Below are 12,896 nucleotides of genomic sequence, written 5' to 3'. Positions count from 1 at the left end.
TTGGAACAATGACCTATGGTGAGTCACCATTGTCAGGAAGAAGAGGCCCATTTAGAGCCCCAAATCTATTGAAAGTTATGAACATGGTAGCATTATTAGCAATAATCACCGTTCTGAGGACAGGCTCACCTTTAGAGAGCAAAGAGAAGAGCTGCCAATTTTAACACTTGTCTAGGTTCTTTGAGCTCAAAGAGTGAATATCCTCAGTCTAAAAGTTTAGAAGAGGGTGGTGCAAAAGTTACAGGGAGCCTAGGTAAGAAACCTGAAGGAAGACTGAAGACCCCAAAGTGCCCAAGCTGGAAATGGCTTTGCTAAATTCTTAGCACTCTGTGTGCCCAGTTAGTGCAGTGGAACTGAAACTCCCTGAAGCAGTCTCCCTCAGGGCTACAAGGAACCTTAGAGCTGTCAAATGAGAGCTTCAGAGAGGAGGGCCCAGAAGCTAAGAAGAATTAATATAATCCTAGAAGTGAGCTGTGATCACACACTGGAAGACAAGGAGCCTTGCTGATACTTGGCGGTACCTGCAGGCTGATCAGAACAAGAACCCTGTGGGTTTGGGGAAAGTTAAAGGAATATTGATAAAAGGCAATGTACTCAAAACACAATTAAGGTGCTCATATTATCTCACTCTCTTTGTCTAGGTATCCAAGTCACCTGCTCTGCTGTTTCTTCCTGCCGCTGTCACTGACCATATCCATCATGCCCAGGGGACAAAAGAGTAAGGTACGGGCTCGTGAGAAGCGCCGCCAGACCAAAATTGAGTTCCAGGAGCTTGCGGATACTGAGACCCTGGCACCAGAGGAGGAAGAGTCACCCTCTTCCTCTGCTCAGGCTTCTGGAGATGCTGTGCCAAGTACCTCTTCTGAAACCCTTGCCAAGTTGTTTCAAGAAATGCCTGGCACCACCACTTTTAGTATTTGCATTGCCTGCAAAAGGACTGATACAGGTGCCAAGAACCGACGGAAGAAAAATGTGAGTTCCTCTGAGACCCAGCAATCCAAGAAGAGCCCACAGAAAGATCTTCTAACAAGGAAGACTGGGATGCTAATGGAGTACATGCTCAGCAAGTACAAACAGAAAGAGCCCCTGCTGAAGGAAGAAATGCTGAATGTTGTCACTAAAAGTTTCAAGGAGCAGTTCCCGGAGATCCTTAAGAAAGCTTCCAACCGCATGGATCTGGTTTTTGGCCTTGAGTTGAAAGAAGTCCAGCCCCCTGGTCAAACCTACATTCTTGTGAGTAAGCTAGATTTCCAGGATGATGGAAGTGGGAGCAGTGAGCTGGGTATTCCTAATAGGGGCATTCTGATCCCTCTCCTAAGTGTGATCTATTTAAATGGTTACCGTGCCCTAGAGAAGGATGTCTGGCACTTCCTGAATATGTTAGGAGTCTATGATGGGGTCCCACACCTCATCTTTGGAAATGTCAGGAAGCTCATCACTGAAGATCTAGTGCAGGAAAAGTACCTAGAATACTGTCAGGTTCCTGATAGTGACCCTCCATGCTATGAGTTCCTGTGGGGTTCAAAAGCCTATGCTGAATCGAGCCGGGTAAAGGTGATGGAATTTTTGGCCCACATCAATGAAACTGGCTCCTCTACCTATCCATCTAATCATGAAGGATCTTTGAAGGAAAAAACTAGAGCCCAAGCTGGAGATGAAGCCCAGGGAAGCACTAAATCAAAGGCCAAGAAACGTTCTAAAGCCAAGTCCAGCCTCCCTAGACCTGCTAGTGATGTCTAAGGTAGTCTCTACTATGTGATTGAAAGGGCCTGCTAATCTTTGTTTTGTAATGCTCAGATTACTTGTTGATAAAACTGTGTAGTGTCTTTTATCATAGTGTTTACTTGCAGTCAGAAGTTACATAGAAATAATACAATAGATTATGCCTTCATTGCTGTTTACCAAGTTGAGGGCTGAAAGTTTGTTTTGATGAGAAATATTATTTGAAATTTCATAATTACCTTTGGCAATGTACCATAAGGCAACATGGGATTAGAATATAATTGTGCTCAGGAGTAGGAGAGAAAAGAATCGAGAGAAAAAGTAATAGACTTTAATTCATGTTGTTTTACTCCATATTTTCTTTCTTTTCAAACTTGTAAGAAACAAATATCTGCTTTGCTTATGCTATTAAAGGATACATAAGAAACAAAATCACAGTGAGTTGGATTTCTTGTTTAAGGTTTATCTTTTACCAAAACACTTAATTGAACATCTGTTCTTGGATAATCTTCCTGAAGCTGTTTAGCAAAATAATACGCAACAGCTACCTCTGCTGCAATGATAGATTCTAGAAGAAGCTTTTGTTATGGGTGTGGGTCAAATGAGGTCTGCTTCCTAAAGAAATGGGAATGTGTGCTTGATCAAAACACATTTTCCATGTCTCCTTGCCTTGTGACAGAATGTTTTTGTTGTTTTCACTCTCTGTTTGGGGCCCCCAGGACCATATATTTTATGGCATCTCTTAGGTTAAACATTAAAAACAAATCCTGGTAGATAGTAACAATGAAAATACTCACCTCAAAATACTCACCTTAGTGAACACCAGTCTTTAAGAAGTGAATACAGGATGAGTCAGATACCAAAGCCATGAATTCAACATGAATCTTTTAGTCCTTACGAAAAGGACTATTAAATTCACTTCTTCTTAGTGGAAAGTTCGAGAATTACAGAATATCCAAATATTCTGGACTTCATAGGGATACTAAGTAGCGGAGTTCATACTGGACCCCTCATCTAGATCCCACAGTACTTCACTCCTAAGCTGAAAACTAAAACTGAGGCTGTTATTTCAGTACTCCAATACACATCTTGGTAAATACTTAAAAGGTCCTTGGGCCCACATTATGGAGTTAGAAGCAAAAGAGAGAGTTCCAAAGTAGAACAGAGGGCCTAGCAGATAGCTCAGCGCCCGATACTATACCTGACAACCTCGGTTTTCTCTCTAGGATCCACATGGTGGAAGGACCAATTGTTGACTGACCTCCATTGCATGCTTTCTGATTCCCCAAATAAGTGTAATGAAAACTGTTTAAATAATTAAATCATAATTCATGAAAAAATCAATATTTAATGGCATTGTGCACATTTATATTTGCAGGGTTATATTACTTCAAGTGACTAGGTACTTAGGTCATGAAGGGGAATACATTATATTAGAACAGATGCCTAGCTGATATATAGCATTGTTTCACTCAACACTGCAATGGACATCTTACTTACTCTGGAAGTTAAGTCTCTCATGGCAGATGCTATTGTAGTTCTACCAGAAAAGAGAATAATCACTTGAACATATTTTTTTTTTCTGAAGCATCCTGGATCTGCTCTCCATCCCACATCACTCTGGGCACAGGAGGTCATTCTTAAGGTAAACTAGGTTGAGATTACTTTAGACTTACAAGTGTTGTACATTTCCTAGAATTATTTAATCTCATAGATAAAGTCAAAAGAAAGTCTGAAATAGAAACCTTTATAGAATTGTGGATAACAAAGTATCAGAATATAAGGTGTGTCACAGAGAGATCCACCCATTATTTCTGACAGAGCCTCAAATAAAGCTAGACCTGAAGTGCCTGTATGTGAGGATACTCAGAGGAGCCCCCATACACTCAGAGGAAAAAGAGGTGGGGGAAGGATTCTGGAAGGGGACTGGGAGGGGGCAGTGTGTGGGATGTAAAGTGAATAAGTAAAAACTAAATTTAAAAAAATCCTTGGTTTATATGCTTTTTAAAAAAATATTTAGGGCTGGTGAGATGGCTCAGCTGGTAAGAGCACCTGACTGCTCTTCTGAAGGTCCTGAGTTCAAATCCCAGCAACCACATGGTGGCTCACAACCATCCGTAACGAGATCTAATGCCTTCTTCTGGCGTGTCTGAAGACAGCTACAGTGTACTTACATATAATAAATAAATAAATAAATAAATAAATAAATAAATAAATAAATAAATCTTTAAAAGAATATTTATTTATTTCATGTATGTGAGTATGTCACTCTCCTCAGACATACCAGAAGAGGGCATCAGATCTCATTGTAGATGGTTGTGAGCCACCATGTGGTTGCTGGGAATTGAACTCAGGACCTCTGGAAAAGCAGCCACTGCCCTTAACCACTGAGCCATCTCTCCAGCCTGTATATGCTCTTTTAATGAGGGTTTATAATTAAGAGATTTTCTTGCATCTCAGAAAAGACTTTGAAATTTGAAACAACACTGAGACTGTGAAAGACTATGGGGACTCTTGACATTGTATTAAATGATTTTTGCATTATTGTATGGCTACATGCCTATGGGGGCCAAGGAGTAGAATATGGGGGCTTGAATAAGAGTATATAAGTTTATATATTTGTATGTTTGGTCCCTAGTTGTTGGCATTGTTTTGGAAAAGTTTAAGTGTGGCTTTATTGGAGGATGTGTGTCACGCAACCTCATTCCCTCAGCCTCCAACTTATAGATGAGATGTAAGCTTTCAGCTACTACTCCAGTGTCATGCCTGCCTGCTTGCTGCCTTGTTCTCTACCATGTTAGTCATGGACTCACCCTCTGAAACAGTAAGCAAGCCCATGATTAGATGCTTTCTTTTACAGTTATCTTTTACAGTTACATCTCTTCACTGTGATAGAAATGTCAGACAGTAACACAAAGCCAAATAGGACACTAGAGAATATATTCCCCACTTCTTCCTGCTGGGACTAAAGAAATGCAGGCCTCAGATAGAGGATATAATACGAAGTTCAAAAAAGGAGTTATCTCATTTGTATGATGGGATAAATCAGGTTACCTGGGTAAGGACCAAGCTGAGATTATACCTTTGAGTAGAAGAGACATAAAATTGTCATGCTCTGCCTTACATTATCACTCTGAAAAGGTTTTAGACTAGGGCTGTCAGATGAGACTCCCCCATTTTCTTTATATCCAGTGTAAGGTGATGAGGACTCACCGATTAAAGACTGAAGTCATCAGACAGTTGAAGGGAAGAAACTGAAATATGCTAGTCACTATACCAAGTACTTTATTCCTTTACCTATCTTCTACCAGTTGTGGAGGGCAAGACTTACCAAAACCATTTCAGAGAGTTGGAATCTGAAGCTCAAAGAATCTCTGAATTCATAAGTTCAGCAAGCTGGTTAAAAGACAAGATGGGTTTGTCTTTTAACCTGTGTGGGGGATAACTTAAAGCCATAACCTTCTTTTATCTAACCTGAAGCTTATATCTCTTAAGTCACTTTTTTTCTCAATGTGAATCTATCAAAACCAATAAAACCTCTTTACTCAAACTCCTGCATGTAATTAGAACAAGAGCAATAAGATCAGCAAAATCAATGTGAGGTTTTTATATTTGCTTGTCATTGAGACAGAATGTTACAATATAACCCAGGTTGCCCTGGAACTTTGATGTAGCCAAGGCTAGCCTCACAGATTGCCAATTCTCATTCCTGACTACAGGGATTACAAGTATGATCCAAACTTTCTGGCCAACTAAAGTATGCAGAAAGATAAAGAGAGTACATTTAGTTATAATAGGAATATACCTATTAATAGGATGAGGGGATCAAAATAGCTTTGGATTAAGCTATTTTTGAAATACTTCCAAAAAAACCTGATAAGTCAGGCCAGCAAAAGATAGAAGACATAATCATGAGTTTATTTTCTCCCTATTCATTTCTATGTATTTTTTCTCATCTTCTTCCCTATCCTAATTTTCTTATCCTCTTCTTCATCTGTTATGTTCAGGTCTAAACGTGGTATGAATTCATAGATAAAGCAGGACTGGAACTTATTTTGTAAAATAAGCTCCATTCTACTAGTCTTACAGACAGGGGTATCCTGCACATGATGTTTTGTCTTTGTTTAATTTTGTGTTTATATGATGTTTTGTAGTCCATCCTTTAATTTCAAACTCTTATTTTGTAGTGTCCTTTTTCCATATCAAACTTCTCAGTGACAGACCTCTTCTCTGGAACTTGAGAAGAAAAGAATTTGGTTATAGCTTCTGTGAGGCAATGTTTTTTGTTTTTTTAAGACATATTTATGATAAGATGAAAATTGCAATCATTCATTAAAAAATAATGAAAACATACACTCACCCCAAATGCACGACATAATTCAAACCTATTTATCATGCATATAACACTGCCAAACCATACTCTTGTTGTACATCCTTTATTTGTATCTATTAATATCATTTTCCTGCAGAAACCAACCTAAGTATAGCAGAGGTAGGGTCCTCACATTGGATAGTTACTCAGAGGGGGAATCTTGAACGAGGATTTTGGGGATATATTCATTGTTCTTTTTGCTAGAATTCTGATTGCACTGTGTGAGAAACATTGATCCTTATTTTATAATTAGAGCAGTGGAAACTCAGAGTAGCAAAAGTGAAACTATGATATGGCCTTGAAGGGCAAGTGTCTTAGCTCCCGTTCTATTGTGAAGAGACACTATGACCAAGGCAATTTTTGTAAAAGAAAGCATTTTATTGTGTGCTTGCTTACAGTTTCAGAGAGGGAGTTCATTATCATCATGGCAAGAAGCAGACAAGCAGGACACTGGAGCAATGTCCACAGGTAGCAGAGAGAGAGAGAGGAGGAGGAAGACAGAAAGAGGCAGAGAGAGACAGGCAGACACACAGAGACAGAGAAAGACAGAGACAGACAGACAGACAGAAAGACAGACAGACAGACAGCAGAGACAGAGATAAAAAACACATCTCTAGAGACACACCTTCTCCAATGAGGCCATACCCCCTAATCCCCCCTTAAACAGTTCATCAATGGGGGCAAAGCAGAAAAATATATGAGCCTGTGGGGCCTTTTTCATTCAAATCATAGCAGTGTGCAACACCCTGGAATGACAGATTCCCTGTGGAGCACAAAGGACAGATTGTTTGCCCACATACATGCCCCTTCCTCATTTTTCCTCATTGGGTGAGTGGTCAGGAAGATTTAGTCTTATCTTTCCCTCTAATGCTTTCATTTCTATTTTTCTCAATTAAAACTATCGCTACATTTCACAGACTATTTACTTTAAAGATTATTAGACACATGACCTTGTCATGTCTGTTGGACATTAGTCAAGCATAACTGTTAGTAATTTTCTACTGTATGGTTTTAGTATGAGTGGGAGGGAATAGCTAGACTCCCAGGCTCTAGAAGGGATGGATTATTTTATGATTACCTGCACTTGGACTTAAACTAGCCCAGGAAATTATTGAAATGGGCCTTTCAAAAATGGTATCCATAGCTGTGGGCTCAAAGTGGCCCCAAATATCCCTACCCTAATGTGCTCTACAGAAAATTATACCTGGAATAATTGAATGAGAAAAGAAGCCGATATAACAAGATACCATGCTAAAGAGGGTCAGTGCCATCTGTGTTTCTTGAGAAAGGAGGAAGTTATCTTACCATAAAAGATGGATCAACATGGATTAAAATACAGGACTGACAGGATGGCTCGGCTGCTAAAAGCAATTGATCCATAAGACTGACTACTTGAGTTCAATCCCTGGGTGCTACAATGGAATGAGAGGACTTAGTCCCGGGAACTGTCCTCTGACCTTTACTTACATGCCTCAAAACTCACATGCCCATGTACACAAATGTTATACACACACGAATACAAAGAAGAAAAATTAATTCAAGAAATTAATGATAGCAACACTAATGAAATGATACACTGAGAGCAAAGAGTTTATGAACTGACAGCTGCTATTAGGTTTATCTGAGCTGTGAGGATAAGCCTACTCTGATTTTTCTCTTGAAGGTCCCTGGGAGTGAGGGAAAATGCCCTGTAAGAGCCAGGAAGCTTGGCTTTAATGGGTACAAAGGAGGGAAGAAACCAGGAATGACCACAGGAGGACCAGTTACAAAAATAGTGCTACCTCAGAACCCTCAACCACTTTTCTGACTGGAGATGTGAGGGATGGGCAATGGGTCCTTATAGGCATGACTGCACTTCCACTTCAGGTAATGAGAGGAGGGAATTCTATGTTAGAAGCACATGGCCCAGGACCAATAGAAGGCAAGGTGCCAGGAAACCAGAAGCCATGCTGCTGATCAAGCAGACAGAGTTTGGGTTGCACCTCATCTCTCTCTCTGCAGTGCCACAGTCTATTAGGTTTTAAGGGGTGGAACCCCATTTCTGCAAGGCAAGTTCCTGCTCAAACCAAAGTCAAGCTGAGAGACCCTATGTGGAATGCAAGGAAGTGTCTATTAAGAGAAAGTGTGGGCTCATAATCCTGTCTCTGCTATCAGACCCCAGACACTCAAGCTTTGTGCACCATGTGAAGTTTGTCTAGATCATTTCCTCCAGGTCTCAAGAAGTCGTGGCTTACTATTTAGACTGGTCCTCAAACAGGTATTTCTTGGCTCTGAGAGTCCAGTCAGAGAAGAACACTCTGAAGCCCAGGACAAAGCTGCCAATCTTTGCATCTTGACTCCCAGTCAAAGGACTGAGAGGCAAGGGAGGGCTACCTCTGTAGCTGGTGGACTGGGGTGCATACAAGGCAGGAGCCCAAGATCACTGTTCCTGGTTGCGAGGTACTAGACCAGTGTTTCTCATCCTGTGGTTTGCGACCCTAGTGTTGGGGATCAAACAACCTTTTCATGGGGATTGCATATCAGATATCCTGCAGATGTTTAAACTAATATTCTTTTTGTTTTCCAGACGAGGTTTCTCTGTATAGCCCTGGCTGTCTTGGAACTCACTCTGTAGACCAGACTAGCCTCGAACTCAGAAATTTGCCTACCTCTGCCTCCCAAGTGCTGGGATTAAAGGCGTGTGCCACCATGCCTGGCTTAAACTAATATTCTTAACAGTTGCAAAATTTAGAGTTAAGAAGTAGTGACAAAATAATAGGTTCCTAAGCATAGCAAGGGTGTGAACCACTGTATTAGATAGAGGTTGTGACCTTGTAATCTTTACTTCCTGCAGCTTCTTCTCCCATAGGGGGAGGGGAGTTCTTGGAAAGCACAAGAGTATACCTGAAAGCTGAGAATTCAGCTCCAAATAGAAGAAGATTTGCATGCAACCTTGTGCAGGACATAGTATGTGTGTGTCAGGAGTCAAGGATAACAGGTGTTGTAAGGAAGGGGTGGAGGCATGGAATAGTTGATGACACATGAGTTACAGGGGTGGAGTAGTCTTCAGAGGTCCAGGCATTCTCTGTGTGCAATAGACTGAAGAAAGTGTGGGGGTTAGGGGAAGGCTAGCTGTCTTCAGGATGTATAGTGAGGAAATCAGATTTTTGCTTACTGCCTCCACAGCAGTGGGGTCCCATAACAAGACACTGATGTCAATCAATCATCAAAGCCTGCCTCTGACCAGTTGTGGTTTACTTTACCTTCTTTTCCTTTGATGGGGGGAAAGGAACTAGATTTTAATGCCATGGCACCAACACCCTACCTGGCAACTAGATGCCTGTAAGTTCTGAAAGAGGTCTGTGGTCAAGGTAAGGAACCTGAATGTGTACCGAAAAGTTCACACCCCTGGAATAACCACGGAAACTGCACTTGCTCTCAGCCATGGCTCAGAGGCTTGTCCTGAAAGTGTGAGCTGCCTTGTCGCTCTGCACATTTCTGGGATGAGTTGGGAACCTTAGTTTTAGAACGGAGTCTGACGGTGTAGAACATGGAGAAGCAGAACAGGATTAAAGACAAACTTTTGTCTATCAATGATGAGATGGTGGTTGTCCTACTACACATTTGTCATGTGACCTGCCAGGATACTTGATGTTTCTGATTTACTTCACCTAAGATAAATGGGTCTGCACCAGTTCATTTGGTTATATATTATAGCTTTCAATCTAACATTCTAATGGGACTGCGGAGTGTGTGAATGAGTGGGTCTCTGATTCTCGTGCCTTCTCTTGGGGCTCTTTTCCTTCTGCTAGTTTGCCTTGTCCAAATTTTATGTGATAGTTTCTATTTTATGCTATTATATTTTATTTTGTTGTTTTGCTATTATCTCTTAGAAGCATGGTTTTTTTTTTAATGAGACAGAAAGGATCCTACAGGATCCAAAAACCTATGCTGATATCAACAAGAAAAGGTGAAGGGGTCTGTGGACAGGATAAATGAAAATAGATCTAGTATCAGCTCATCTCAATATGATGAAACTTTGATGGACAGAAAACAGAAACAAACAACAACAACAAAGCCGAAATTGCAGCCAAGCCTGGAAGCAAGGGCAAAGGGCAAGGAACATTCTAAGAAAAAGGCCAGCCATCCTACTCAATAGTAAGATATAAGCCTCCACTAAGTTATTGGAACTTTCACTCAGCAATATTGAAAAGATAGAACTCACCATAGACTTCTGCTTTGATGCTGAAAATAAGCAGAAGTTATCTACAAATCTAATTCTGCCAATAAAATCGACCAATCATCTTGGTGGGGGGTGTTTTGTCGGTTGTTTTCTTAAGTATCTTGGGGTCACTCTCCTGGATTACAGCTTCTTTCTGTCTCATGGAAAACTTAGGACAGGGACCCAGTTTTATAAATGTTTTCAGAGGGGAAATTACTCTGTTTGGCGGGGTTTTTAGTAAGTATTTAGTCCCTGAGACAGAGTTTATGTGACTAGCCACATTAACAGAACATCAAACCAACTCCCAAATGTCTATAGTTATAGCCACAGAGAAATTCCTCTCGCAGCCTTATACTGAACACAGATAAATGTGAAGACTAGTGGCTGCACAATATAATAAGAATAAAAGTTCAGGTTAAGGGCTCAGCCCTAGCAAAGACATTCACACCACTCCTTAAGGCTCAGGAAACATTGCAGATAAGTGACAAACAAACAAATAAATAAAAAGGAAAAGAGAGGATTTAGAGGGCTACAACGTAACATCTTCTAAATAGGAAACATATCACAAACCCAACATCTGTGCATGCTGTCACTAGATTCACAAAAGTCAGGTCTTAGTAACTGCCAGTAATGGAGGAGAAGGGTCTCATGGGGACCTATTATATATTGCCGATCTGTTGGCAACTGATCAACCCCTGGATGGAAGAAGAAGACAGAGAAGGAGTAGAAGGACAGAGAAAGAGACAAAGACAGTGACAGACAGAGGGGAGAGTGAGATGGAGAGACAGAGAAAGAGAGCTAGAGACAGAGGGGTGGACTCCTGTTCTGTACCCAGTGAGTTCACTGAGCTCTGGTGGTTACTTCCTAAGTCAGTATTACACAGAAAGCCCTGTTGAAACTGTGGGACATTAAACAAAATCAAATTTATAAGGCAGAGTGGTGGGGAGATGGATACAAGCAGGAGGAATAGGGAAATATGGTGAGGAGGGACAAAAATATATAGTGAACATCCAAGCAATTTTAAAATAACAAAAACTACTAATAAAATTTAAAACAAAAAGCCTAGGATATGTGAACACATGAGAGGGTTGGGAAGACCAATAGCTCCAAATATGAAGTATACTACCAAGATGCCCACTTGAACAAGAAACTCCCACACAGAACTTTTAGTTTGTACAAAGTTGTTAAATACATTCTCTAATGTTATGAGAGATATCCTGTCACCAGGAGCAGCATTCTCATGTCATGTGAGAAAGGACTGCTGGGCTCTGATCAAAATAAGCTAATATTCCCCAATAGCATCATATAAATCGAAGTAGAACAGGGATATTTGAAAAGCCATATTCTGAACCCAAAGGTAAACAGAGCCTCATCTCTGTATCTCTGGGAGGCTCTGAAAACTGGCAGGTTGAAGTTACCCCTTTGTGTAGTACTTTGTGAAATGATTCTCAGAAGTGGGATCTCCTGGGATTGATAGGGATGGTCTCAACTGAAGAGAAAGTATGTGTGTGTGTGTGTGTGTGTGTGTGTGTGTGTGTGTGTGAGAGAGAGAGAGAGAGAGAGAGAGAGAGAGAGAGAGAGAGAGACTCCATAATAGGAGTCACTGTGATCTCAAGAGTAAATGAGGGAACAATACAGAAATACAGAAAGAATGGTGAGAGACATCACGTGAGTAAAGCATGCTCTCTTCCTCCTCGGGCATCACAAGGCCTTCCAGAACAATGAACTGTTTTCTGTCTAAGGTCAGCAGAGGCTGCCATTCACCTTGGGAGTGCTTGAGTAGTTGAGGACAGCAAGGCACATTTCACTTCTCCCTAGGGAGTATCTGAGATTTGAAACTGTTGGAATGAAACCACAGGTCCTACATGAAGTCAGGGAGGGTTGCCAGGCTGTCCTAAGGTTTGGATTGAGAGAAAAGGTATGTGCATGTTTATCTCATTTTGATGAGAGCCATACAGAAACCTCCCTATTTTCACTATATGGGACTTGAGGTAATGATGGGCAGAGATGTCTACCAGTTCCCACTCTAGGTGAGCAGAGTAGTGAAAGGCTTAATTCTAAGGTTTTCTAAGGTCATGTCTCCGAGCAACTGAAGTGAGAACATTAGGACAGCCAGTGGTTTGAAGTGACACTCGTCTGTTACCTTGTGTTAAACTACCAGCCAGAAAGCTCTGATCTTTCAGAGTTCAGATTCTAGTGATACCACTGACAAATATGTAGCTAGGAAATGTCCTCTTCACTTTCTCCTTCTGGGTTTTGAGGAGGCATAAGCCTCACAAAGAGAAGTTATCCTGAAATAGAAAAGGAGACCATAACTGGAGAGGTAGAATTGTTGTTAAATTGCTTGCAGGGCAGGAATGAGAACCTGAGATCAAACCATTCCTGCCACATGAAAAACTGAGTTTGGCTGCAGCTTGTGCACCTCTGACCCTAGCATTGATCAAAGAGTAGTCTAGAAGATGGCTGAGGTTTAATAAGGTTGTCAGCCTAGCTCCATGTTCAGTTGGGGACTCTGCCTCAAGGGACTAAGACACACACACACACACACACACACACACACACACACACACACAGAGAGAGAGAGAGAGAGAGAGAGAGACA

The 12,896-nt window shown here is 41.1% G+C and overlaps 1 protein-coding gene across 1 annotated transcript; it reads left to right on the top strand.

The window, feature by feature from the left end:
• Positions 1-699: 699 nt before the first annotated feature.
• On the top strand, positions 700-1,740 carry LOC110313343 (melanoma-associated antigen B2-like). Its single transcript, XM_021187423.1, has one exon. The coding sequence runs from the start codon at positions 700-702 to the stop codon at positions 1,738-1,740; it is 1,041 nt and encodes a 346-aa protein (XP_021043082.1).
• The last annotated feature ends 11,156 nt before the right edge of the window (positions 1,741-12,896 follow it).

Source organism: Mus pahari, chromosome X, assembly GCF_900095145.1.
Source record: "Mus pahari chromosome X, PAHARI_EIJ_v1.1, whole genome shotgun sequence".
Classification (NCBI taxonomy): Eukaryota; Metazoa; Chordata; class Mammalia; order Rodentia; family Muridae; genus Mus; species Mus pahari.
Note: the sequence above shows the minus strand (reverse complement) of the source record. Positions and strands in the feature narration are given on the sequence as shown.